The sequence below is a fragment of the Eutrigla gurnardus genome (genome assembly GCF_963514095.1).
Source record: "Eutrigla gurnardus genome assembly, chromosome: 6".
Taxonomy (NCBI): Eukaryota; Metazoa; Chordata; class Actinopteri; order Perciformes; family Triglidae; genus Eutrigla; species Eutrigla gurnardus.
Genome location: NC_139920.1, coordinates 8,932,462 through 8,960,405, shown reverse-complemented (window position 1 = coordinate 8,960,405; position 27,944 = coordinate 8,932,462). Strand labels below are relative to the sequence as shown.

The 27,944-nt window shown below is 43.3% G+C and overlaps 2 protein-coding genes across 4 annotated transcripts in view; one reads left to right on the top strand and one right to left on the bottom strand.

Annotated features, from left to right (window-relative positions):
• agxta (alanine--glyoxylate and serine--pyruvate aminotransferase a) overlaps positions 1-27,944 on the bottom strand; it is a 212,923-nt gene that overhangs the window by 158,260 nt on the left and 26,719 nt on the right. The window lies entirely within an intron of this gene.
• farp2 (FERM, RhoGEF and pleckstrin domain protein 2) lies at positions 81-27,574 on the top strand. 3 transcript variants are annotated; one of them, XM_084012294.1, is made up of 28 exons: positions 81-163; positions 806-1,030; positions 7,253-7,357; positions 9,111-9,153; positions 9,231-9,309; positions 9,639-9,736; positions 10,068-10,182; positions 13,473-13,620; positions 13,711-13,806; positions 13,944-14,107; positions 14,245-14,313; positions 14,458-14,515; positions 14,684-14,936; positions 19,809-19,993; positions 20,194-20,283; positions 20,688-20,821; positions 20,909-20,990; positions 21,074-21,311; positions 22,128-22,258; positions 22,348-22,416; positions 22,498-22,587; positions 22,785-22,805; positions 23,756-23,838; positions 23,962-24,080; positions 24,934-25,073; positions 26,200-26,307; positions 26,401-26,552; positions 26,660-27,574. In XM_084012294.1, exons 2-28 carry the CDS (start codon positions 830-832, stop codon positions 26,751-26,753), a joined length of 3,165 nt encoding a protein of 1,054 aa, XP_083868420.1. In that variant the 5' UTR covers positions 81-163; positions 806-829; the 3' UTR covers positions 26,754-27,574. The 3 variants fall into 3 exon arrangements, with proteins under 3 accessions (XP_083868420.1, XP_083868418.1, XP_083868419.1); XM_084012292.1 differs by lacking the exon at positions 24,934-25,073 and adding an exon at positions 24,294-24,457; XM_084012293.1 differs by lacking the exons at positions 22,785-22,805; positions 24,934-25,073 and adding an exon at positions 24,294-24,457.

The following is a 27,944-nucleotide window of genomic DNA, read 5'->3' as shown; positions in this document are numbered from 1 at the left end:
CCTCGGCCACATTTGGACCAATCAGAGACCGCCTCGCACTGCTTTAGCCAATGAGAAACGAATCTGACTGCGCACTCCGTTGGACGACGACGGTCATGGACTGGAGAAGTGTACCGTGCGGCGTTACAAACTTTTAGCATTTAGTTTCAACACGGACAAAACGGTAAGTTTCAATGCTATTTTATGGACATATTATCAGATGTATATACTAGTTAGTCCAGCGTGACGACTTTTTTTCCGGAGAGAAAACGTACGTGTATCAATACCTCGTTTCGCTCCCCGTCGGTGAACTAGTAACGTTATCCAATGAGCTCCATTTCTTAAAAAAAGAAAAGAAAATAAACCCGTTTATGTGTCAGAGTCGTTAACGTTGTTCCCGCTTGTGTTTTCTCGCTTGAAAAATGTCGTTAACTGCAACGTTCAAGTCTCGCTGACCCACTTCGGCCCACATGCAACGTAACGTTACGCCAGTAAACGCCGAATCGGTCCGCCGTCAGTTATTTCTTTCTACTTTTTGAGATCAGCGTAGTTTGATGCTACATAGCTAGCTCGGGTTCACGTTAGCTGTTGGTCTCACGTCAGCTAGGTGTGTTAAACGTACCACGAATGAGCCTCGTCCACAAGCAGCTTCAGCCAGACAGCTTTTTGAAATGAAACTGTTGAGCCAGGCACCAGCTGAAGTCTGGCTGCAACTCTCACACGCTGACAGATTTACTCATCCCAGACGTTACTTTATTCAACCGCTACAGTTCCATCGTGCTTTGCGTTTTTTCCTCAACCTCGATGGTATTTTCTGTGCTTGCAGGAGTGAGGTGTGGGGGAAGCAGTGATGGGGGAAATTGAGGGTTCGTACCGGGTCCTGCAGACCCCTGGCGTAAGGCTGGGAGCCCAGTTCAACGCTGGCATCAGCACTCTGGAGCCGGGCCAGAGCCTCAGTGACAACATGGTCAGCGGGAGCAGAGGCTACGGGCGAGGGCTACACATCCGTGTGCAGGGTCTGGACGACTCCCAGGAGTTCTTTGATATTGACGTAAGTTTCTCCCCAACTGTCCTTGTGTTTGCATGCCCCCCCCCCCCCCTCCTCCCCTCCAACTGTATTTACACCGTGATGTGTTTGTAGTTTGTTACACAGCAGGCAGCGTCTGACCTTATAGTCCTGGTCTACGCTGGGTGCGTGTGGCTGGTGACAGCTGCCACATGGCTTTGGTGCTGAAATCCCTTCCTCCTTAAGGCTTCTTATTCGGTAACTTAGTGTAACTCAGCAGGGCTCTCTTTTTTTTTTAGTTTAATGGCTGTGATTTCTACTCAAGACCCAAGTAGTAGTTTAGCACTTTGTGTTCCTAAGCCATCAAAGGGGAAAACAATGTGGTTATCCAGGAGTCTGTTTACCATTTCATTAAATGTACTATGAGAGTTATTTTCCAGTCGGTGTTCAATTGAAACAAATGGTTCATTTTGAATGATCAACCAATACTATTTGTATGGTGTGATGTGAAAATGTTGGTTTTCTTGCTCTGCCCCCACAGCAACTAAATATGTTTTATTTGTTAAATAACGAGCTATGTTAAAGCAATACAAAAGTATACAGTCTTAGGCAAATGACACAGAATTGTTTAAGTCATGAGCTACAATTAACATGAGTGGATCTGTAGCCAAGAATGATAGCTGTTAGGTCTCCTTTTTATTGCATTTACTTTACAGAGAAGTGATTTCCTTTTTCTAAAGGTTGGCTGTTAGTTTTAGCAAACTTTTAGATCCATACTGTTGAAGTGCTTTCCAGTGTTTACTTGCTAAGTCGCTGCTGGAGGCATTCAGAAGGCAAATAGGAAGCAATAAGGAAACCACTCTATCAGAGCACATTTCCTGTATTTTCTGTGGTGAGAATATCAAAGTGGAGTCTCCACAAAGAATAAACACCCAGGTCATTGACCTATCGATGGAGCAGGTTTAGATTTGCAGTGTAATGCATCTACACTCATGGGATACTAATTCCATTAGAATGGGTTAGCGTGTTTAATTTGTGTAACTACTCCTGTTGTAATCCTCGTGTAGTCACAATACTAATGGTTCTGGCAGATGTAGTTTGGGGGCACTGCTGAGACAGACATTTCATAATCTTATGCACCATATGTTGTCTCAAAGTCTTAAGTTAATAGAATGCGATGGCCACAAGTTTAATTTGTATGGAATGGGTCCCTGTGCTGCTCAATTTAGAGGAAAATAAACTTTCTAGATGTTTTTTTTATTTGTCGGTTTTATTATTTTATTATTCAGCTTTGTGTATTGAGAGACAGCTGAACTTGGCCCGGAGAGTTCAAAGTATAAGCTCTGGACATGGCGTTGATAGGAGGTGGCAGACAGAAATACATGCCTCTGCAAAAGGGGAATGACTGCAATCCTGTTGTCAAGCAGACTGCAGTTTGCCAGGAACAAGATGGCCTCTGAGAGGCTCTGTTGTTCACCACCACTGCCCAACATTTCTTAATATTGCTGCTCATTCATACTGAGGAGTCGTGGGCTGGTGGGAGAATGGCTTTTATGTCCGCGCACAGACAGGCTGCAGCGCTATACATCCGCTTGACTTGAGTCTAATTTTCAGTGCTGCCTTTGTGCTTTATCACCATTAGCTTTATGTCCACTTGGCCACAATCCCTTTAAAGAAAAATGAATGAAGCTGCATAACTTTTCCTATATTGTAATATCAGTTTTTCTTCATGCACACTGTATGCAAAAATAGCTAGAAAATTGCAGTGTTGAATGAGTTTAAATGGTCATGGCCTTCAACCAACTGCCTCCCCTCAGTGCGCCCTTAGCTTGCTCAGCTGCCTTGTATATTTGTGTAAAGTCTTTATCATCACCTGCAACTAAATACTGTGCGGAAATACACTAAATTAAAAAATGCATTGCTCTGACACAGAAAAATGGCACACCTTGTTATGTTCTTATACTTTTTAACCCATAATGCATTGCCAATTTCATCTCATGATGGAAGTGCTATGGAGTAACCATAAGGAGGTATGGTGGGCTTGCATGTGTGTTTATGGTTATATATTGTCCGTCTGCAACAGACAAATCAGATCAGGGCTCATGTGCTTTGATCTGTGGCCTTCATCTGTTGCAGGTACCAAGCATGGTCATCGTCGGCAAACATTTTGCTGGCATGGCTCTTGTCCACTGGCCCCTCCTATAAGCAGCACAGGAGAAAGCTCAGCCTTGTGGTTTCTGGACAGGGAGGCAGGGCAGGGAAACACAGGCTCCTTTTATCCAGCACAGCGAGCCCCTTTGCTGGCCCTTAACTTCCAGCTTAAAACTCACAGAAAGGGCCTAGGGTGGGATGTAGAACCTAGCTGTGTGAAAATGCAGTACAGTCGGGGCACTGGTGGGAGGGAACCCAGGCAGGCTTTGCTTTTAGTGTTAGCAAACAAGCACATAAATAGTCAGGTTGACAACCAAGTGGGTTGGGGGGGGCGAGGGGCAGCTCTGGTGTTAAAAGAGCAGTTCTTCAGAGGGAACAGTCATGGCCAGTACAAAGTTTGAGTCGGGGTGGTGGGGGAGGGGAGACCCACACGGGAGTGCAGCCCTGCCGAAAGTGTGGAATTTCAACCACTGGCCTGCAGCAGCTTTTGATTTTGTCAGTTGTGAATGACAAAACTTGTGCAACTCTTTGGTAATGCATTAGTGCGGTTTGTTTGGTGGGCTTTGGCGAGATGTAGAAAAAATAGTCTTTTAAAAATATTTTTGAGAATCCTGCAATAGATTGAGAGTAATATCACACTTTTTTTTTTTTAAAGTGTGCTTATGTGTGTAGCAGCGGGTGCATCTGTTTCTTGTGTACGCTCAAACAAGGAGTACTCATGCGCTTCATTACATTCACTACAGCTGAGCACTCAGCTCTCATCTCTAAAACACTTGCACTATCCCACTGTGTACTGAAGTAGCTGCACACTCTAATAGCATAGAAGGACTTGTTTCATGTGATATTTTATTTTACCTCTGGGAGTTTTGGGCTGCCACTCCCACTTCTGATCATTTTATCTCTGTTTTGGAGGCCTAGAGTAGTGTGGATTGTATCTGGGTTACATGGTGACTTGAACAGAGGGCACACTAAAACACCTGATCCTGATTACCACTGTGTGGTGTTTATCTGCCAACAAATGCTCTGGCCAACTGTGTGCACAGGTGTGTCCTGAAAAGAAATCGGCCATAATCATTTAACACGAAAGTTGCACATCAGTTGAGAAAAGCATCAAAGAACCTGTTGATCTTTTGTAACGTCTCCTCAGCAACCTGTGAAAGTGGCCACTGGTGTGCCAAGCTTTTAAAATGTATGTCAGCAGGAAATCTCCTGGTGGCAAGGCCATAACAATGTGCGTCCTACTGTGCCAAATGCAAGCCCCAACACACCCCTGCTGTCAGTAGGAGGTTCCAGTAGAGCTCCTTCCATTCACCAGTGGCTGGGGAGTATCAACCACCGCTTGGTGAACCATGCTTAACCTGTCGTGCGAGGTACACCCAACACCCAAGGCGGATGATATTTGGGTTACCTGGTCTTTTGTGTGTTTTCTTCTTCGCTCTCTGTGCATGAGAAGGGCAGTCCTCCCTCGTAGCTGGCTGCTTTCTAGCCCTGCACTGCGTGTACACACCCCCCCTCCCTCCTCTCTCACACACACACAGGAAGATTTGTCTCCCAGAGGAACATCTGTTAGTGATAATCCCTGCTGCTTTCTGAGCTTGATTGGGTGACCCACTGACCTGCCTTAATGTTAGAGCTCAGAGATGAGACTGTGGTCCGTACCGCAAGTTTGGTGTGAACAAACTGCATGTGATCGCACTGTTGCATCATAGATGCGCTAGGACCAAAAATGCCAGATGGACTTTTCGATAGCAGCCCACTGGTTTGTGACATATTTATTTGAAGGCAGGGTTGTTGACCAAATACATTACCTTTCATTTTATAAAGGTTGGCAAATTTCTATTTATGCTTTCAGAAGATATTCACAACCCAATTGAGACATTTTCATCAGTAATGATAATTGTGATGTGGTTTTTAAACTAGATACACACCTTTTCTATTGCAATATGTGGGGCTGCTACTACGTTATTTGCATTATCAACTGATCTGTGGATTTATGATATTTAAATCGATTAAATGTCAAATTGCGAAATAGAATTGTGAAAAAATGCTCATCATCTTAAAGCTGATGTGTTGCCCGTCTGGAACCCAAATATTAAAATTTGCTTTATAGCAGAGAGAAGTATGAAATCACCAGCTCACTCTCTCAGCATGTCATATACATTTGAGATTTATGTGATGTTTACATGGGCTCTAAATTCAGGTTTGGCTCATTGCCTCGGAGACATGGCGTTATTACTCACTCTTCGTTACTGTTCTTGAATCCAGGAATGCCAAGCATATTGTTAAGTGTGGTATAATTACTGTGTGTGACCACATTGTACACACTAAGTCATTGCACACACAGATAAGCCAGTGTGGTCAGCAGTGAGAGGAAGTTATTTGAAGGCGAATTGTCTGCAAAGGTCTGCGTTGTGATGCAATACAGTGTAGAAACTATGCTGGATATGAAATCGGGTAGATTCGGTGTAAAATTCACTGCAGCCACCACACCATTAGTTAGTATGTTCATGAGAGAGGACGTGAGGGTGGGATACAGTAGTGTACCTTTCCTTTTCGCTGTCCGGCAGCATTTTCTGTAAGGTCATCCCTCGCTCTCAGATTGTGGAAAATAAATCTGAGTATGTCAGAGGAGGGTTTTACTCTCCCTGAAGACAAGTGCTGTGAATGCAGTTTTGCATTCCTGCACAGGGTTAATGAGTAACACAAAGGAGGGGCGTCTGAAAGCACACCAGTAAACACAGTAGGCTTTCTTCTTGACTACTACCCTGAGGGGGGAAAAATCACTTTATTCTAATCTGACTTCGTTTTGGTTTTCTTGTCAACCCAATCACACCTTTCACAGCTTGGTTAAAAAAACATTTAAGAGGTGGATGTATTTAAATCAGATGTCCAGGCAATGATTAAGCTCGTCAATCTTGTTTAACATGTTGTAAATCTGCAGTTAATACGCTGGTTAGCCTAAATTAACCCAGAATTACAACTGAAAGAGGGGAACATTGTAAACATTTAAGGGAAAATGGGGATTATTGGAAGGAAATGTCTCAATCCACAGGGAAGATGTGGTTTTGCTCTAATAGCGTTGTTTACAAAACACTTCATGCCGTCTGCTTCCAGCTCAGTATATTATGATATTAACTGTTTGGTGAATTGGCATTCACTGAACTCTGACTGAACAAATCAAATTGAGACAGAATCCTTCAAAATGTTCCTTACAATTGTCCGCTGTTACTTTTTGACTACTTGCTGCTGTTGCTGTCTGGATTGTATGTTGGCCTGCACTCGCAGACAACCCAGACAAAGTATTTTAACACACCATTTCTCTGCTCTCCAGTAGAGATCAGCAGTAATCAGACACTGTAAATGCACGGAAGAGGGCTGTTTTACAACAGATTCCTACATTTATGGGTGTTGTGCCAGTAGGTTTCACCTGCAATTTATATTTTATTTCTTTGTGTGGATGCAGAACACACGATCGTATCAAAGTAATGAAATGACTAACTACAGTAAATCTCCTGCTGCTCTTTGAGTTGTAATGTTTTACTTCAGCCAATGCAAAGCAGTTCTTTTTATATGGCTTTTAAAAATACTATTTTACATTACAACCAGATGTTTCAGGCTATAATTTTCTCAAAAAAAGTCACAGGCTAGTATTCCAAACCTCAAGTGCAGTATGTTCTTAGTACATAGTAATTAGTTCTTCGTTTAGTGAAAACAAACCCCAGAGCATTGAAGGTAAACTTCAGCAGATTTCCGGCTTGTGTTTTTTTTTTTTTTTTTTTTTGGCTGCACTCTGTTTGGGGCCAGATAACTTTGTGTACAGTAGGATGCATTTATGCACTTAACTTACTCATCCGAGTCGAGGAAACTATTTGAATTGACAGAATATGGAATACAGGCAGCTATAAAACACACGTGAAGGGGATCATTTACAGATGCCAAATATTTTCTGCACCGCACACACGGACCGTGTTTATTCTGTCCTCACACCAGCGTGGTCAAAGCTATGCAGTTTCTCCATCCATCAAGATTGCAGGATGTATTATTGGCAAGCTATTCAGATCTTTTGTTGGCATGGGGATGAAAATAATGATTCCTTTTTCTGTTTTTTTATTTCAGCTGAAAGCTATAGGACAGATCCTCCTCTCTGAGGTTTTCTTGAGAGGCAACCTCATAGAGAGGGATTACTTTGGCCTGGAGTTTCAGAACATGCAGATGAACTGGGTATGTATGCCAGCAACCCTGTCTATTTGTTTGAAACCAACACATTGAATATCCAGGTACTGACATGCCAAATAATTGTACGCGTCAACGCAGTACTGACCATCAAGGGCAGCCTGCGTTTCAAAGGTCACAGCGTGTGGGCAACATGACTTGTTTTAAGGCTAAAGATGAACTTCTTAGTCAAACAGTTGCTCCTCTTTTAGCTTTCTACAGCAGAGATGTAGTATTGTTTTTACTGGACTTGAACAGTCATTTGGCACCAGTACCCATACACAAATGTCAGACTTTCCAATGTTTTATTCCTCCAGAAACATAAGTGGAATTCAAGACCACCTACAGGATTTTTTGAAGATATGTTGAACACACTGTATATCTTCTTCAAAGAGAATGGAGCTAGTGTTGGACCACTGGCACTTTAGATTTATATATTCAACAGCAGGAGCATTACTGCATGCATATATGTATATATCAGTGTGTGTGTGTGTGTGTGTGTGTGTATGTATATATATATATATCTCACACACACACACACTGGAGAATACATTTGTTGCTCTGCGGTGTCGTTTTCAAAGACTCTTTCACATGCCAAGAGTGGAGCACTATGTTTAAAGCCCAGCAACTAAAATTATAAGGAAAGCTAAAGGATAATCTAGGTCAATGTTAAAATACATTATGCTTCGACAGGTCTGTTTTTTTCACGATCCCTTTGCCAAATATAACAGTAAAAATGAACAAAGGAAAGAGGCATTGTTGCAGCTTTTAAGCTTTTTTTTGGTTTAAAACCATCATCAGAAGTGTCTGGAAACTACAGCTAATATCAGATGTGCCAGCTGGCCGCTTAGTTGCACTCAGCTGATGATGTCAAGAGCCTAAACTGTTAAACATTTAACATCGACACATTTGTAACTATAAAATGAGAAAAGGATTCAGGAAAATATCAGCAGATACCAATGGAGTGATGCAGGATTGAGTCCTAAAACCAGGAAATTAGTCCGCATTTTTGCACTTCTGGTTACTTGGCCTCAAAGTCAATGGGTTTTTTGGATAGATGCCTGAAATAAGATCTGTAGTTAACACAAGTTAAAGTTATTTAAACCGTTTGCTCTACAATGTAAAATAAATCAATACATATATTGTTTTTTTGGCTTTTAGGCATCTTTAAAAAGGCAGGCGCTAGAAAACGTCATCAGGCTGAACATGGAAACACATGTACTCACTAGTCTGCTTTTACATCCTTGTTGTGTTACTGGTGTACTTTGTTTATAGCCTAAATATTTTTACTTCTGCTGCTTGCATTCAAGCTTCAAAAATCATAAAGGCGGTGTTCATTTGTGAAGATTATCATGCTGATCAAAACATGCTAATAAACACCTTATTTTCTGCAATAATCCAAAGGAAAAATCCCATTGGCTTTTTGTCGAGGGAACAAATAATGACGCTAACTTCCGGGTTGACGTACATAAATACGTCATCCCTGCAGCACTCCATTACTCAATATGTCTGTCTGGATCGAGCACATTCCTCGCTCAATCAGGCCCAGATGTAACGGGGCACGCAGGCTCCGACAGTGAGGCAGTGAAGCCAGTTTATTGCCCAGAACATTGCCATATACCCTCTAGTATCATGAAGAGGCTGACATAATGTACAGTGGCTATGTAGTAAGAGAGTCATTTATGGCAGAGCTACTATCCTCTGTCAAGTTTTGTAAAGAAAACAAGTTCTCATAATAATCTAAACATTTCTTTCTCCTCAGGTTTGGCTGGAACCCACAAAACTCATTATGAGACAAGTCAGAAGTCAGTGAGCCCAAATACAAATTCAAATTCCACCTAATGAAAATGCGTTTGTGTGCTGATGATCTGTTTTTTTTCAGGACCAACAAATACGCTATTTAGGCTGTCAGTGAAATTCTTCCCTCCAGACCCGGGTCAGCTGCAGGAGGAGTACACAAGGTCAGTGACTGTAATTTCCTTCTGGATATTACTTTTATCTCATGGCTGTGTCGAGGGGCTTTAGAAAATACACCAATTTTTCTTTTTCAGAAGCACACGTTTTCAAGGCAGTATTACATTTGTCCAAAAATGTTTATGAAATTCTTTGAATGCTTTCCTGCGGTCAGTAAGAAATGTCAATGCTGTTATTTATTGTGCTTTAACAACAAACTGAAGAAATAAAATATGACTTACACAGAGTTATTTTGTGGCCTGCTACTCAACATTGACTTCTCATGAACATAAACAGATGAACTCTAAGCCTTTTGTACTTTTCATTTTTTTTATAGGTACTTATTCTCACTGCAGATGAAAAGAGATCTGATGGAGGGCAGGTTGATCTGCACAGAAAATACTGGAGCCCTGCTGGCCTCTCATCTTGTCCAGTGTATGTTTCTGCTGCTATTTCTACATCTGTGTTCAGTTGTTCAGTCATTAAAATTACGTTTGTTTTTTTTATTTGATATGGAGAATGTAATCTGTGCTGTTGTTTAACTGCATTGCATTATGCAGAGAGGTGTTTCTGTTATTTAGTCCACTTTGAAAATGGATGTTGCAAGTAAAACATTTAAAAAAAAAAATAAGGAATCCAAAAGAATGAGGCACATCTCTGTTTAATTTGATTTGCCAACTTATTTATTTTTTAAATGGGCCTTGCTTGATATGTTTACCATGATGCACGCAGAAAAACAAATGTTTTGCTCTTCCTTCACCCACAGCGGAGATTGGTGACTATGACGACGTAGCAGATGTGGACTTCCTGAGGGCGACCAAGCTGTTACCGTACCAAGAGAAGGTGCAAGAGAGGATCATGGAGCTCCACCGCAGGCACCTGTAAGTCCCTCCGACTGTCTCTAGTGTGGTAGAGAGAGATTGATGGAAAACATGAGATCAAGGTATGTGTAGGAGGATTCATAAGGACATAGAGAATCCGACTGCACTCACACCAGGCTATGGATGTTGAATTTAATTAATAACGCATAAAAAATGAGTACAGTGACAAACTCAATGCTGTATAAGTATTTTTAGTCCAAAACGGAATCGCACCTCCGAAAAAAAGCTGTTTTAAATTTGTTCAGTGTGGAATTAAACGGCAACGTCGGATGTTATTGACCGCCCAGTTCTGTCACTTTAAATGTTGCTGCCGTATGGAATTGTGGGACAGCATTATTTCCCTAACGGAAAAAAATGTTTTGCAGCTTATTCTTCGTCCCTGCAGTATTAAGTAGACTTGTTTTTATGTAGCATAGCCGCTAAGGAAGTTCTGCTAATTTTCCTATAAATCCTTCACAATATAAATCCCCATGATTTTGTTACTTATAAGCATGGACTATATATAAGTGGACATGGTCGTTGTGATGTCAACCATTGTTTTGAGGGTTACGGTTTGGAAGCCTCGGGTTCGGCATTTTGACCGTTGCCATCTTGGATTTTAAACCCATGTTTAGAATGTTTACGGAGATATTAAATCAAGTGAGAAGAAGGGTCATTTTGTCAGACTTGGCAGAGGAGTCGCCCTCTGATGGCCAGTAGAGAGAATGTAAGGTTGCCACCTGTTTATAAGCTTTTATTGTGAAGCAACAAAATGAGGAACTGTTGGGTCTTAATCAGAAGTAGCTTAATATGACTCGGGCAGCAGGTCGAAGCTGGACTCCAGCCCCAGTCTTTCTCCTCACCTCTGTGTGGGTGGAAGATGAACGAGACCCTATGTTTGATAGATTGTCTGGATTGTGCCCACATGCTGTCCACACCTCACTGAGATCCAAACTTGATGCGAGCCAAGCCACCTTGGCATGTGTTCTGGTTGATCGGATGCCAATGTGCGCAAGATCCAATCTTTGACCGTACAGGCCTGACAGGTAATGTGTTCTGGTGCGATCGGATGACAAAATTCACATTGAAAAGACGAGTGAAACCACGGCCGTAGATCCTTCCGGGTCATTTCACTCGGCTAGGAGCCTTCCTCACCAAAAAGAAACCATGTTGAGCTAAAGCTGTGTGGTGTTGTGTTTATATTATTTGCATCGCCTTATCAGTCAGCCTGTCGATACCCGTCAGACTGGCTGTAGCTGCATCTTTTCTTCCATCACACTCCAAATATTTGAATCTAACAAACATTTTGAACAGCATCAGTCAGCAGGTAAACCGGTTTGAACTGAACCAGGAGTCAAGTCAGTCTTCCCACTTTAGTAACAAAGTTAACTGTTGAAACAGCTGTGATAGGGATGTGTTAATGCCATTAAGTACACACTCATCGCTGCACAGTGTCTCATGCCTAACACAAAACAGACCAGCTGCCAACAGATTGTTCACAGCTGCTGACTGACTGGGCACTTCTGCTCAACTCTCTCGTGCTCAGTTCATCATATTTGTTTTGTTCATGTTTTTTTTTTTTTTTTACAGATGAGACCTAAAATAAAAGTCTGTACTATTATGACGTTGTTTTAAAGGTACAAGCTGTTTTAGAGTGAAACGGGTAAATGTTTTTTGTTACTTTCCACTCCTGACCACGTCGGGCCAGTTTAGTGACTCGACTTAATTTAGGTCAAGGACTGTTATGGTTTGAACTCACGGTGCCATAATATCATAGGTTAGTGTGTTTGCTCACTGGGAACACAGAACACACACTAAAAACCTCCTCAGAGCACACCGAACACAGAAGCTGAACGTGTGGTGTGTGTGCTACAAACATTTTATTATTTGTTTATTTATTTTCAGCTAAATTGAATGACACATTCATGCTTGAAACCATTTGGACATCTCAAACTCATAACCCACAGGGTGTCACGTGAATAATAATTTTTGGAATGTGTAAACAGTGGCACATTGTCTGTCCCACCCTCCTTTTTTTTTTAATGTGACCTTGAACACAAATGTTTAGTGTTAGCTGTGATGAGGTAACCGAACTGAGACAACTGTGTTCTTGCTGAACAACCATAATGAGAGGGTTTGCCCCGTTTCAGAGTCCAGAGACTCACAAAACCACTCACTGCACTTTTCCCATCACCAGCCTCCTTGTTAGCTCAGTACTATCCTGTGGCCAATAGGGGCTCTTTTCAACCCAGTGTATTAGGTGGCTCTAAAGACCTTTGCTAATCTCTTCCCTCGGTTGCCAGTGTGGAAGCAAAGCGGCGAGTTCCCTGGCCTAATCCCCTGCTCTGGCTGGTCTATTAGCCGTAAGGCCAGTGGGGCAGGGGAGGGCTCTAAGGAGATTTCACTGCTTAACGGATGAACAAAATTAGAATGTGGTGATGATTGGATGGATATGTCTTTATAACATGCTGTTTGGGTGTAATCACATGGTTTTAGATAAATCCTGGAAGTTATAAGGGATTTAGTGACACACTGCCCCGCAAACGAGTCATGATACGACATCTTTGGACAGTATTAGTCTAAAGAAATCCACTTTTTTTTCTTTGACTAACATACAGTATCTCCCTATTAATAAAAGTGACATTTGATAGTTTTTTTTGGAATGTTACACACCTGAGGGAGTTTTTAAGAGCAATGAGAGTTTTATTTATTCAGCACATCTCATACAGTCAATTCAAACTCTCTCTGCATTCCATATGTTAAATACAGATTGAAGAACAAGAAAATGTGTCTTCAAGCATGTGTAAATGATAAATAAATCAATGAATAAAAGTGAGTTTGGAATGTGACTACAAGGTGAATAATGCAACTATATTATATATTCTGGAAATGCAAAGTGCAGAGACTTGGTCCATCCATCGTCTACTGCTGATCCTGTATTCAGGGTCGTGGGGGGCTGGAGCTGATCCCAGCTCTTACAAATTTGTATGATTTATTTTTTTCTCTTGTTATTGAAGTACACCTAGATGAGCACATAACTCGTTACTTTTACTTCTCTGTTTTTCTTGCTTTTTTGGGCTGAAGGTTACATTTTATTTCTTTGCTGCTCCCACTGAGAAAATCAATGTGTGTCTGTGTATCCATTTAGTTAAATGGGTCTCGTCTGCAAAAGTACAATGGGCAATCTCATTCCTTTGTATACTTTCTAATTGAACCTTATAAAGGTTGAATGAAAGACGCCTACGTTTGTGTTGCATTAACGGTAAATGTTGTGACTCATGTCGCTGTGTTTTACATTCTGTCTACTCTAGAGGCCAAACTCCAGCTGAGTCAGATTTCCAGATCCTGGAGATTGCCCGTAAACTGGAGATGTACGGCGTCCGCTTCCACCCAGCAGCTGACCGGGAAGACACCAAAATAAATCTGGCGGTTGCTCATATGGGCCTTCAGGTTTTCCAGGTGACTGCTGCACGCTCTCAGGCCAGCTGTGTTTAACCCTCAATCCCTCACAACGTTGCCATTCTTCTAATGTTCTGTTTTCTCTCCCAGGGCAACACTAAAATAAACACCTTCAATTGGTCCAAGATTCGCAAACTGAGCTTCAAGAGAAAACGTTTCCTGATCAAGCTCCACCCAGAGGTTCATGTACGTATTAATGAAGAGATTAATGTCTTTGTTAGAAATACTGTTTGATGTCTGTTATTTCACCTGTGTCTCAGATTCCACATCCACCTTGAAGTGGACCAGATTTCTGAGTAGATTGATTGTCTGTTTGTTTTTAGGGGCCCCATCAGGACACACTGGAGTTCCTGATGGCCAGTCGAGACCAGTGTAAAATCTTCTGGAAGATCTGTGTGGAATACCACTCATTTTTCCGTTTGTTTGACCAACCCCAACCCAAGTCCAAAGCTATCCTCTTCACCCGGGGCTCTTCCTTCAGATACAGGTATTACATCCTGGCATGAAAACAAAGCCATAAGTCATCTTTAATGCTTGTTTAGAGGAATCATGGGCTTACTTTGTCAAGAAACCAGGGGATAAAAAATGTTGGTCGGCGTTTTGATTCAAAACTCTTCTTGTCAGTGGAAGGACCCAGAAGCAGCTTGTGGACTACGTCAGGGAAAATGGACCCAAGAGAACTCCATACCAGAGGTTTGTGTTTCTAAATACAGAAAATACACGGTTTATCAAAAAGACACAACGTTAGTCTCACTTATACTTCCGAAGTTTTGACAGATAAATGTTTCAACGCTGTATTCCTTATAACAGTGCTGTCATTACATTGTTTTTGCTCAGGCGGAACAGTAAGATACGAATGTCTGCTCGCTCCCTCGCCACAGATGTGCCAAAACAGGTCAGTGGCTCTACAAGCTGCAACAAATTAAACAAAAACATTGTGTATGTTTCTACATATTGTACTATAATGAACTACAATTATGAATGAATACAATTCTCCCATCTCCACTCTCTTTTTTGTATCCTCCCTCACTGTGTTTTCCTTGTCCTGTCTGCATTGTTTCAGAGCTTGTCATTCAATGACAGTCTCAGGGTCCCAGGCTCCCCCTCCTCGGCTACCGTGTCCTTCCACCCAGCACACATCTCTAGCGTCCTCCCGCGAACAGAACTCCAGCCGCAGCCTTTGCCCGCACTGAGCCGGTCTCCAGCGCCTCCCCAGCAGCAACACCTTCAGTCCCCTCTCCAATCTACCAGACCCCCGAGTCCTCCGATGGAAGAACCTGTCAAGGCTGCTTCCCCGTCTCACTACGCTTTTCAAGGTGCCCCTAGAAATCAGGCAGCAGGACACTGCAGCCCCTTGTTTGTGTGTGTAGAGAGTGGCACTTCCCAATCACAGTCCTCCAAAAATGGCAATGAGGATAATGAGCATGGTGGGAGGAGGGGAACTGGGTGCTCGGTGGGAGGGGGTGGAGGGAAGAGGAAGGGGGTTCTCACACCTGAGGCTTTCGAGGCGGAGCTTTTGCGTACCAAACAGAATCCCATGTTCTCAATGTCCAACTCGCCGCTGCATGTCAGCGAGGAGTTCATAGATGACGATCCCACTGAAATCTCCTTTTACGGCGGGGGGGCCGAGGCCTACTCCTTTGGGCGTGATGATAAAGTAGATCGGTTTGATGTGCAGGAGTCTGACCTCAGTGAGAACAGGATCTTTAGTGTGGGCATTGAGGACCTGAATGGGAATACCAATCCCTTCCCTGATAGCATCGTCGGTAATTCTGAGACCAGCTCTTTGGTTAATAACCGCTCCGAGTGCAGCTCCCTGGACAACCTGGGGCTCAGCTCTGCAGGCGAGTCCATGTCGGTGGGCTATGGAGGCGGTGACTCCTCCTCGCTTCGCCTGCCCGGCTCCGACATCCAGTCAGAGGCCAGTTCGATGGTCAACTTCCCAGCATGCTCGGTGCGATCTGAGAGCAGCTCTGCTGTGCAGTTCAGTGACCTGGTAGAGCAGCTTGAGCAGCTCAGCTACCCACCCACGGCCACCGAGGGCTCTGGGAATGGCAGCTCGGATTCAGACTCAGATTGGGGCTCTGACAGCGTCCTTCCCCCCGAGCAGAACCTGTTTTACAGTAATCCGCTGACAGGAAGCAGTGGAATAGAGGGTTTTCTCCTCCAGTGCCACAACCTGCAGGCCATGGCACTCACAGACCCCCCTGGCTCCCCTCATATTAAAATGTAAATCCTTCCAGCACTTAATTAGTAATAATTATGACAAGCAGCAACTATAAGCACTATTTAATTACTTTTGACATTCAGAGCTGGTAGTAATCGTAAGATGGTTGCACCATGTGAAACTGTAAAGCTGATAGATTTACGTTTACAGCCTGCACTCATCAGCGTTGATGCACACTCTGTATGTACGCTAGTTAGCTCTGGCTTGCTCTCATTTTAGCTCTCTGTGCTGATAAGTGGTGGGTGACGTCTATGTTGGTCTGCAGCAGCAGCACTATTATTTGATCAGTGGTTTGACCTGGTGTAGTCCTGCCATGGTCGGCTTGTGGTGCTTTTTTAAAAAAATCACTCCCGTCTTCTCGTGAAACTTGGCTAATCCACTTTGGCCTTAATTTGACAAGTTTCTTGAATGACATAGTCTACTTTGTCTTTTCCAGTGGTCTTATCTATAACGTTATTTAGAGCAAATGTTGGTTATGCATTTTGGGTGAATCCTTCAAGCATTTCAGAAAACACAAAACATTTTGTGCTTTTGTATCTTTTTAATGCACGTTTGTTTAAAACACGATTCATGTCGTTTCACGTCCTTTTTAAAACACTAATGTAAACATAAATGTAGGAATGTCTTTTTTAGATTTCCCTCCCTTTTGCTGAATACATAGTATTTAAACTCTCAGAGATATTACTCTTCTTCCACCTTCCCCTGACTTAATAGATTCTATTTAATGAAACAGATATAGCCAATTAACAATTTGTAATTAATGTATTTTAGTTTTTTTAATGATTTCCACCTACTTTTTTTATTTGACCAAGTATGCTTTAAAAAAGTACTTAAAAAAAACACTTAACTGTTAATGTTATTACAAGTAATAATCATCATCTGGCTTTTAAATCTAATTTCTTAGATGGTACTTATTGTGGACAGTTTTCCAGTAGATGCTAATCAGTAATCTGTCTCTAATCTCAGGGTAAAAATAAAACCGGTAGTTCAGTGATCCGGTCCATGGAGCCACTTTTCCATTTGCACTTGTGTGCCTCACTGACACCTGCTGGCTGAAGTAGCTGCCAGCAGTCTTCACATCAGACTAGTCCACAGCATGTATGTAGCAGGTGTCACGTTAGTCCATGAACCCGAACCCTCTGAAGGATTTTCACAAAAATAGACACCAACTCACCTTTTTGTTTCATGCGAGTTAAAGAATGTAAGCAGTGTTCTAATGAGCCATTAAGTACACTGTTAACGCCACTTTCTACAAAATGAATGTATCATCTTCCACGTATGTATGTTTGTGCTTCTGGAGCACACTTGCTACAGTTAGTAAACCCTGTTTCATAGTGTCTGATACAGTAATACTTCCTAATTATTAGAACGAAGAATGCGGAGCATCCTTCAACATTAGAAACCCTTATTTGAAACCCTTTTATATAAAGTAGGAATTGAAGCGTCGGTACACGACTAGTTGATATCTCTTGATATCTTTGTTTTGGGGTTTGGCTTCTGCTATCGTCAGGTTACCAACAAGGTGGTATTTTGTTTATTGGAAGGAATCGGGGGTCTTTTGCACATTAGCTATGAATTTCTCGGTACTTTTTATATTAGCTGGATTTTTTTTCATGTTTATGTTCTGGTATAGGAATGATAGTTTGCTGTCATGTGGTTAATTGCTAACATCCAAGCATGCACGAAGCTTTTTGTAATTGATCTTTTTGTCTGACTTCCAGGCTGTGGTTTGTCTTAAAAGTAAATGTACTTGTGCCATAGAAGACAAACTAATCAGTAGTAGTTTGTGCATTCACTGATGTCATTTCCTCCTCGACTTGCCAAGTGCAATTCTTTGAATTTCCTTTCTTTAAGCTTTCTTAAATCTATCTGAACATAGGCTTCACTTGGCTTTTGCAAAGTTTGCTTTTTCTTATCCAGTCTTCTTTTTGTCTTGCACCGCAGTGCCTTTTAAAGCACTTAACCTTCACTTTTCTTGCAACATGCTTTCATGCGTATCTCAGGTGCGTTGGGATGTTTCCGGCGAACATCCACGTGGGAAAGGGGTTGATTAAGTCTCCCTCTTTAGTTCTAAATTGTTAAATACTCACCATTTCTCATTGTCATTTTGAAGGATAGCAAATAGCCATTTTTTATTTTTCCCTTTTGTGAAAACACTGTTTCAGCGTGAACAGTTGTTTTTGTTGGAGAGTGGGGAACATAATTTGCTTTCATGTGCCATCACTTAGCTTTGAGACCGCGTGGAGACGGTTGGTCTGATCAAGAGTTTGGCTTTTGTCCTGTTTTTGCCTTGGTTCTTTTTCTGCCATGTGATTCTTCCCACATCTCACCTAAAGATTGAATTAACGACAGGCTGATGATTATAACCAGCTAAGCTAACTGCACTTAGGCATCAAGTAATCAACACTTAATCCTGAACATGTATATTCACTTTATTATAAACAACCTGTACTTAATGTGTGTGTGTTTTACTCTCAAGAATAAAGTAATCACTTTTGGGTACCATGAATGTCAGACTTAAAATTCTTTTGCAGACGCAGCCCGAAATCGAAACCTGCGATGGTGATGTCATTCTTTCAACTGCTTTAACTGAAACCCCGGTGGTGTTAGACGTGAAATGGCCAAATGAAAGACTAATGACGGATATCTCACCCCGAGCAAAATCTGTATTTAATGTATCTTGAGGATCTAGTGGTTATACTCTGACACCAGACTGGAGATATTGTGTAAATGCATGCGGTTTTTAACCTCATTCTGATTAACTTGAAACCCAAATGCAACTCTGCAGGACCAACTAATGATCCCATACACCATTCTTTAAAAGCTGGTTTTCACATGCAGGAGCAACATTCTTCCTAGCCTCTGTTGACCATTCCTCACTACAGTCGGTCCATTTATTCTCTGAATGAGTGGATCACATGACCTATTAGTGTGCAGTGCTCGTCGGTGTAATGACGTTCGGAAAAAGAAGCCTATATGCAACAAGTCACGACACACTGCCTTTATGTCTGAGGCAACAAGCTTGTGTGCCGTTGGGGGTTGGGTCAAACTCGTACACAAGATTCCTCGACCTAATTCCAGCTGAGAGAGTGTGTGTGTGTGTGTGTGTGTGTGTGTGCTCCCTGTTTGGGCAGGCCGTGTGCCAAGTCATTCCACAGCAAACCCTCGTCCTCCTGCTGGCGAGTCCGACATCCACTCTCTTCCCTTCTCAAGTTATTCCCCGTGGCCCCCTTCAGATAAACTATAAACAACTATTTGCCCTCCAGATGCACCACATTCCTGATAAGTCGTAGCGTGAGCAATTATTTCCGGGTCGAGTAGTGATCTTTTTTCTTTTTTTCCTCTCGGCCGTCCCCCACTCCCTTTTTTTTTTTTTTTTTTTTTCCCCTCTAATAGAAGTGGAAGAACAGCTGTGGTGACCTGTGACTCAGTAAAGAGAATAGCCCGGCGTTTCATCTGCGTGTTTTGTCTCCTAGACTTGTTGTGTAGCGAAGTTCACAGGCAGAACAAAAGCAGAAGAGCCAGTTCTCTGAAACGGAGCCGGGCTTGTATAAGTTGGCAATGAATCATTTGTTGTTGAGGGCTCTGAAAACAATGGCAGGGGGGAAATGTGGGAACCATTACTTGATTTGGTCTCCTTTCTCCGTCTCCCCTTTCATTTGTGGCCAGCGTGTGTGATGAACCAGTCGGCTTGTTTTTGTTCAAATGTGCAGCTCTTCAGCAGTGTTTTCTGTCCGAGAGGAAGTCAGGTTAGGTGAAGGTGAAATTATGTATTTGACTGCGTGGAACTTATTACAGCACTTACAAATATGTTGATTAAAGTCCGCCCATTTCGTAAGATCATGTTTGTCCTGTTTGGGACATCTTTCTCTGATTTCTCACTTCCCCAACACCTTGCACTTATATCTTATTTTAGGATATTTAACGTGTTTTTAAATGTCTGTTTTTCCCTCTTCCACAGATTCGGCCGTGGACAGCCCTCAGCTCTCACCCTTAAGCTCCAAAGGTCCCCTCTGCCTGTCCCCCTCCTTCCAGATGTCCACCCTCAGCCTGCCGGGCCAGATCCCGTCGCCCCTGCAAAGCCCCATCCTGAGCGAGGTGGGCAGCAATGCCAGGCTAGAGGAGGAGGAGGAGGGCAGGAGGAAGGTACACTGCTTACATGCCACCCTTCCACCCCCCCGCCGCCACCGCCTCATGACCCCCCTTTAAGCAAATTATAATGGGGTGTGATTTTCAAACCATTTCTTAGTATAATGGAGGGAAAGGAAGTTAGATTTGTGTTTTCTCATTGTGTGATTTTTTTCCATCACATACGTTTTGACCTGTATGCCCCTCTTCTCCCTCAGCGATATCCCACCGACAAGGCCTACTTCATTGCCAAAGAGATTCTGACCACAGAGCGAACGTACCTGAAAGACCTAGAGGTCATCACTGTGGTGAGTTTTTTTTTTTTTTCTTTTTAAATGCCTGTTTTTATTTGGTTTCACCAAGGCAATGTACAAATAGTGTCGTCGTTGAAAAACAAATGTAGATGCCTGGAATGTATATATTTTTCTTTTTGTCTGGGACTGGTCACCGCCAAATAAAAAAAACCTATTGTTCCTCATACCTGTAGTGCTATTTATCATTCTAGATAGTTTTGGTGTGTGGTGGCGAGTGTCATCAGAGATGTCTGCCTTCTCTCCAATATGACTACTTAACTGTACCTTGATGAGGCAGTTAATCCTTGAGAACTCGTAAACCTAAATCATCATTTTCATGCATGATCATGTGTGAACACCAGTCTATTTTTTAGGAGACTCTATGACTAAATAGTCTGTTTTCCCTCTCTGGCTCCCAGTGGTTTCGCAGCGCTGTGATCAAAGAAAACGCCATGCCCGAAGGCCTGATGACCCTCCTCTTCTCCAACATCGACCCCATCTACGAGTTCCACCGTGGCTTCCTCAAGGAGTTGGACCAGAGGCTGGCTCTCTGGTAGGTGCTCCTTCAGTGTTTCTCTTGGTGATCAGATGTGTGCGAGCCGCCGAGATGCTCATAAAGACCAAATCTGCACATCCTCAGGGAGGGACGCTCTAATGCTCACGCCAAAGGGGACTACCAGAGGATCGGTGATGTGATGCTGAGGAACATGTGTGCTCTAAAGGTGAGAATGCCTTGCAAGCCACCTCTCCTTCTACCTGTTTGAATCACTGTCCCTCATTTCACGCTGTACGTGTTTGCCTTTAGGAATTCACCAGCTTCCTGCAGAAACATGATGAGGTGTTGACGGAGCTGGAGAAAGCCAGCAAGAGGCTGAAAAAGCTGGAGACGGTCTACAAGGAGTTTGAGCTGCAAAAAGTCTGCTACCTGCCCCTCAACACGTTCCTGCTCAAGCCCATCCAGCGCCTCATGCACTACAAGCTCATCCTGGAGAGACTGTGCAAGCATTATTCCCCCACCCACCGTGATCACGACGACTGCAAGGGTGAGTTATGTCCTCTCCCTTGTATTTCAGGTTACTACTCCAACATGTTTACATGCTTATAGGTTCTAAAAACAGTTTATTTTTCCATCCTGGCTGCTGCAGCAGCTCCTCTCAGCCTCTATCTAAACCGCTCTTTGACTTCCTGTCCAGTCTGCCCTGATTGGTTGACCGATCACAACAGAGTGATCGGTCAACCGTTGTGTGCTTTTGTCAGAAATGTCCCACCCCTTACCGTGACCAGATAACAGAATTGTAGTCACTTGTTCTTCAGCTCCTCTTCCTTTTTAGAAGTCCATGCAAAGGCCATTGATTTGCACAGCAGAAAAAGGCGTCCTGTCCACATGGCGACTCCATGCTCAGCTCTGCTTTTACTAGCTTTGTTTAAGGGCGTGACAATCTAGCATCTGGCCAGATATTTATCATCATTGTCACTTTACGGAAGAAAAGATTTCAATTGAGGCGTTTCAAGCCTTTCAAGAGCAGAGATTCTGTGGGGGATAGTAACTGTCTTAGGACATGGACACATGGAGACATCTTACACGCAAAATAAAGACATAACACACTGAAGGAAAAGAAAGAAGCAGAAAAGCAGAATAGGTCCTCTTTAATGAAATTACTTTTTTTTTTCTCACTCATGATCACCTGAGGGAGAAATGTTTTAGTTTGTAAATATTGTGGTAGTTGATAAAGACAACAGGAAAATACACACATGTACTTCACTCATAAACCTATATTCTATTAGCACCTGTACTAACGTGACTGTAAAATAACATACATGTTCGAGGACTCTGATGGATCGTTCTGGTTTCTCTGCAGAGGCTCTGAAGGAAGTGGCCGAGATCGCCACTCAGCTGCAGAGCAGCCTCATCCGGCTGGAGAATTTCCAGAAGCTAACAGAGCTGCAGAGAGACCTGATAGGTATTGAGAACTTAACGGCGCCGGGCAGGGTGAGTGCAATGACACCGAGCAGATGGTAGGGGGAGCTGGAGAACTGGGTAGAAATGTACAGGAGTATCTGACCACCTTGTGTTTGTAGGAGTTCATCCGGGAGGGATGTCTGTACAAACTTACCAAGAAAGGGCTGCAGCAGAGGATGTTCTTCCTGGTTGGTACAACATCCATAAAGCTTCAACACCTACGAATCAGTGTACTTGGGGGTCTCTCTAACCGTTTTCTCTCTTTTCAGTTCTCAGACATGATCCTCTACACGAGCAAAGGCGTCACAGCGACCAATCAGTTCAAAGTGCACGGCCAGCTGCCACTTCACGGCATGATCGTGAGTGTAGTTCACCTCTTCTAACTTTGTCCCTCTTTAAGCGCCATCGGTCCCGTAGAGATCTCGAGGTGCTCGACTAGAGGAGTCGTACGACCTGGTGGTGACATGTGTATGATCTGATCTGTGTGGCGGTGTGTTGAGAAGGGAGGGCCTGGGTCTCCTAACGTTGCATGTCTCTGCTTTACTCCTGGCTGCAGCTCATAGTTCTGGATACACCGGTAAGTCCTCTGAGCTCTGCCAGCTCGGATACCCAAACCCTACCCTTCTTCTCCCATGCTTGTCCAGACAAATCACCAATAAAAACACAGCCGATTGCTTAAGCTGCACACTCATGTCAGCCCTTGCCATTATTTGTATGTCGAGCCAAAATGTTGATTGCATATTAGCAGAACATAGTTGCCTGCGTTTCCATAGCCGTCTAAACATCTGCCATCTGCAAATTCAAGAGTGCTTTGTTTCCTCTAAAGAATATGATGGGAAAATAAAGCTTAGATTTAGTCTGACTTCGACCGCTGATGATGCACGTTGGATGTAATGGATGAAATGCAGAGGAGGAATATGACCTCAACCGTCCCCACAGTGAATCAGACATTGAGTGTTATTTATTAGTGCTTTAGAACGTAACCGCTGTGATGAGATAACAAAAACAATTTGCAGCACCGCCGTCTAACATTTGTTTTAATGTTATCAGTCAAAGAGAAACGCTATCCTCTCATCCTAAATGGATACTGGAGTTCTCCCTTGTTTTATGACTGAAGCGGTCCATACGACGAAGCAGCGGAGCAATGTGTGTGTGACCAAACAGGGACTCTCATCCCTGCAATACCACACCAAGACTTCCTGTACTTTCAGAAAGTACTACCTTCCGACCGGGGCCTTGAACGGACCCCGGCCCCTGCAGGCGAAACACAATGAGTTTCCCAAAAAGGTCCCTGGGGAAAGTTCCTGCCGTCGATAAAGGCTCTTATAGGAAGTCATCATGGTTGACGTCCACACAGATGCATATCCATCCAGTAGAGACTCTGTTTGTGACTCAAGTCAGACTTCTCCGACTGCATTTCCCCCTTTTTATTCTAAGCTTAAGTCCTTCATTGTCAACAAGTGAGTTTTTAGACCGAATGCTTCCCACGTTGGGCTGATGTTGTCGGGGTTTCTCTTTTGTTTGTAGGTTGAGGAAAGTGAAAATGAGTGGTCAGTCCCCCACTGCTTCACCATCTACTCTGCTCAGAGGACCATCGTCGTCGCTGCCAGGTGAGAAGAGTTTATTTCCTACTTGACTGTAAATGAAATAAAGTGTCATTTGATCTCCTGTCTTTACTATAAATGCACACAGCTGGTGACCACGTGTAACTCTGTCTATGTTTGGGATTTCAGCTCTAAAGTGGAGATGGGAAAGTGGATCGAGGATCTGAACATAGCCATTGACATGGCCAAGAAGTCCCAAGAGAAATCCAGCATCTTCCTTGATGCCGGACTCGGCGATCACTCCAACCGTAAGGGCTACTGGTTCCTCCGTATTACCTGATGATCTGCTACCGACTGAGAGGAGACTTTTCATATACTTTCCTCCACTGAATAAGATATATTTAAAAAAAAAAAGAAGCTTTTTCTTTGGGATATAGAAATGTATCCAATGCAGTAATGTAGTTGTTCCCTTCCTTTCCTCCAAACAACTTCCTGTCCCCGCCTCCTCCTCCTCCCTTCAGGGTCGTCTGATGAGGTTTCTCTGGAGCAGGAGTCGGAGGATGACATGAACTCCTCCCGTACATCTCTGGACAAGCAGACACATCACCGTGCCAACACCACCATGCATGTGTGCTGGCACCGCAACACCAGCGTGTCTATGTCTGATCACAGCCAGGCTGTGGAGGTACTCCTCCTCTGCCCGCATTAACTCACACACACACACACACACACACACACACACACACACCGGATAAGTTTGCAACACAGACGCGTATTTTAAATGGCATGCCAGTGACATTCATCACTTCTGCGTCGGTGGATTCGAGAAGCTGCCGTCACTCTGGGGTCCATCTCTACGTCTCACCTTTCTCCTTCTAACATGTTCTGTTTCCCTCCTTTCTCCCTCCCGATGACTCTTAATGTCCCGTGTCTCCACTGTTTGACTGAAGCATGTTCTGGAAGGCTCCATGTTCTCTGTTTCATATGCAGTTGATAGGGTATTCATACTGTGCATGCAGTAAATAATGTCTCTGCCACCTTCTCACTCCACAGACCTGCAGGACTTCCTGACTGCTCTTTGTTTCCCCTTTCCTTCCTCCCAAAGCTAACATGCTAACACTCTCTACACCCTGTCTTCCTTTTGTCTCCTCGCCCTCTCAGTCTTCGGCCCTTCGGCTATCTCACCAGAGCTTCCTCCTCGCTATCTGCTCGGTCAGGGCCAAAGACCAAACACCATCACACACGTTTGCTGGTACCGAAACCAGAACCTCTCTCTCACTGATTACCTGCGCATGAACCAGGTACTAGAGCCGATGGACTAATAGAAGAGGTCCAGTTATTGTCATTTCTCCCTGGAGTCTCAGTAGAAAGAAATGCTGAGTAAAACAGCTGATTTACATCCACACCCTATGAAATCATCCAGCTGAGCAGATACCTCCCCAACCAAACGAATGGTGCATCTAGGAAACATCCTCCTGAGTCTTAAAAAAGAAACTAGTAACAATAAATAAATGACAGAAATATACAAGTACATTCTAGTACACCGAATAGCATATGTCTTATTAATCTGCAAGTCCTCACAATAGAAATATGATAAATATGAAAGGTGTAGCTATTAGATTTTATCAGCTGATGATGACCTTGTCCTCACCAGTAGCTGCTGGGATCTGGAGGCGTGGTGTATAAAAGTAACAAGGCAACAAACACGATGACACTGCTGGTGTCTGTCCGCTGTATGTGGATGCAGAACTGATGTTGATCATTGAAAACAAAGCGTGCCAACGAGGGATGGGACCAATGGGAAGGATCGTAGTAAAAAGCACGAAGTTGATTTTCCGTTATCGGGATAATCGTAAATATCGTGACTCTTAACAGCTGTCTAGTTCCCGATCATGGTAGAGAAGGGAAAGATGGAGCATAAAATGTGTTTATCCTTTATTAATGTAGGGAGACCTTATGATTTATGATCATCTTATTTAAGATCAGTTCATTGTTTTTCACTAACAATTACACATTTTCATTTCTTAACAAACCTTTAAGTTATTCCTGTGTGCTCCAGTGCCATTTTGATGATTATTGGACAATATCGTGAATTATTTTGGCCAGGATAATAATCGTGACATATTTTCATATCGTCCCATGTCTAGTTCTGACAACCACAACAAGTACAGGGAGTCATTTTTAAGCTGGTAGTAGCTGTGACGGATGTTTGTTATGTAACAGAAAATGAACAAAGTTTGAACATAGCTGAACACTTTAACAGCCTGAAGTAATACACACACTGTTTCTATGTAATCAGTCTAATATGTCCACACATCCAAGCACTCACACACAGCCACAAACCACTGACCTTTATCACTTAACATCAGCTCCAATACTCTTCTGTATGTGATGATCACTGTCTAACCTTTGTTGTCGTCTGTGTAGAACCAGCTGTCCGGTTACCTCCTGAGGAAGTTCAAGAACAGTAACGGCTGGCAGAAACTCTGGGTGGTTTTCACCAACTTCTGCTTGTTCTTCTACAAGACTCACCAGGTCAGCGGAGGCAGCAGAATCATAATGACATCAAATGTGTAGGTGAGGTGAATGCGTCGGTATTGAGAGAGCGTTTCTGTCTCTTCCCTGCAGGACGACTTCCCGCTGGCTAGCCTCCCGCTGCTCGGCTACACGGTCAGCACCCCCGAGGAGTCGGACAGCATTCACAAGGAGTACGTCTTCAAGCTGCAGTTCAAGTCCCACGTTTACTTTTTCCGGGCGGAGAGCGAGTACACCTTTGAGCGGTACGTGACTTGCTTGTTACCCTGCAGAACGTCGTCGTCCGTTCCGCAGGCCGGCCTCGGAGGCGTACAGTAACCGCAGTTTAAAACCCGCTGTCATGTCTTCACAGGTGGATGGAGGTGATCAAGAGTGCGGCCAGCACCACGGGCCGGATGAGCCTGCTCATACCCAAAGGGGGTCCCATGGAGATCAACGGGAACTGAATGGGACGTCCCGTGTCTGGAGGCTGGGCCTCCGGGGCATCACAAAGATCTCCTGTAGTTTTCATGCGGAGTGAAGATTTCAACGATGACAGTTGGAGACTGAAAGATAAAAGTGTTTAACGTTTCTCAGCCTGAGGATTTTATTCTAATGGTCTGTGCATTTTTTTTTTCTTGATTAATGGTGTAAATGATAACATTTGTTTCAGTATACAGGATATAATGAAAGGGAGACGTGTACATTTTGATTTTTGCATGTGTAGCGCTCATTTGGGCCGTCGGCTTAGACGGACTGATGGGAAATACTGTTGTATGGGACCAACACAAACACAAAGGGCTTAACTCGAGGCTTTTTGAAGGACTGTACATTGAGCACATGATGACTGAAGCTTTGTTGTGCACAGCACTGTGCTATGACCGGGACACGTTGATATACAGTACGTGGAAATGAAGGTACGAGAGAGCGGTGGAGGCGAGCGGGAGGTTCACGGGATGTTGAAACAAGTTTAAGGCGTTGCATTTTGGGACGTTTTTGAGAAAATCGTGCAAGCTGTTTTTTGGGGAGGATGCAAAGTTAACGATGTTTCAGGTTATTCTGTGTTACATGGTAATATTTGGTATATTTTTTTTTTTATGAAGACTGGAAGTGCGTGTGTGTGTGTGTGTGCGTGTGTGTGTGCGTGTGAGTGTGTGAGAACATACAGTATGTTACTCCTATTTATTGTTTAGCATGTCATCGTCAGGGCAACGCTCCTGAACTCCCCCATGTAGTCTTCATGTTATTCCATTGAAAACCTAACAAATAAAAGTTTGTTTCAGTCACACTTTCTGCGACTCCGTGCTGATGATATGATTCTCAGTCAGAACCTAACAACCAAACCTAAGATGAGGACAAAGAACAAACAATAAAGACATGAATATGATTAAATAAATGATTAAAAAAACCTAATAATGCTCCAGATGTGGGCTTTAAGTTTGCATTTTAAAAATGGCAAAACTTGACACACTTTGCTCTCAGATCCTCAAGCAAACGTAAATAAAAGCTTGAGCCAAAGTTTTTTTTCCACTTTGTTATCTCTAAAAGGAGGAGCCGTGCTGGGTCGTAGATATGAAGCGTCTCAGGCAAATCATTTTAAAATCAACATAAATGACGAGCATTAGTGGAGGAGGTATTAAGATCATCTACTCGAATGT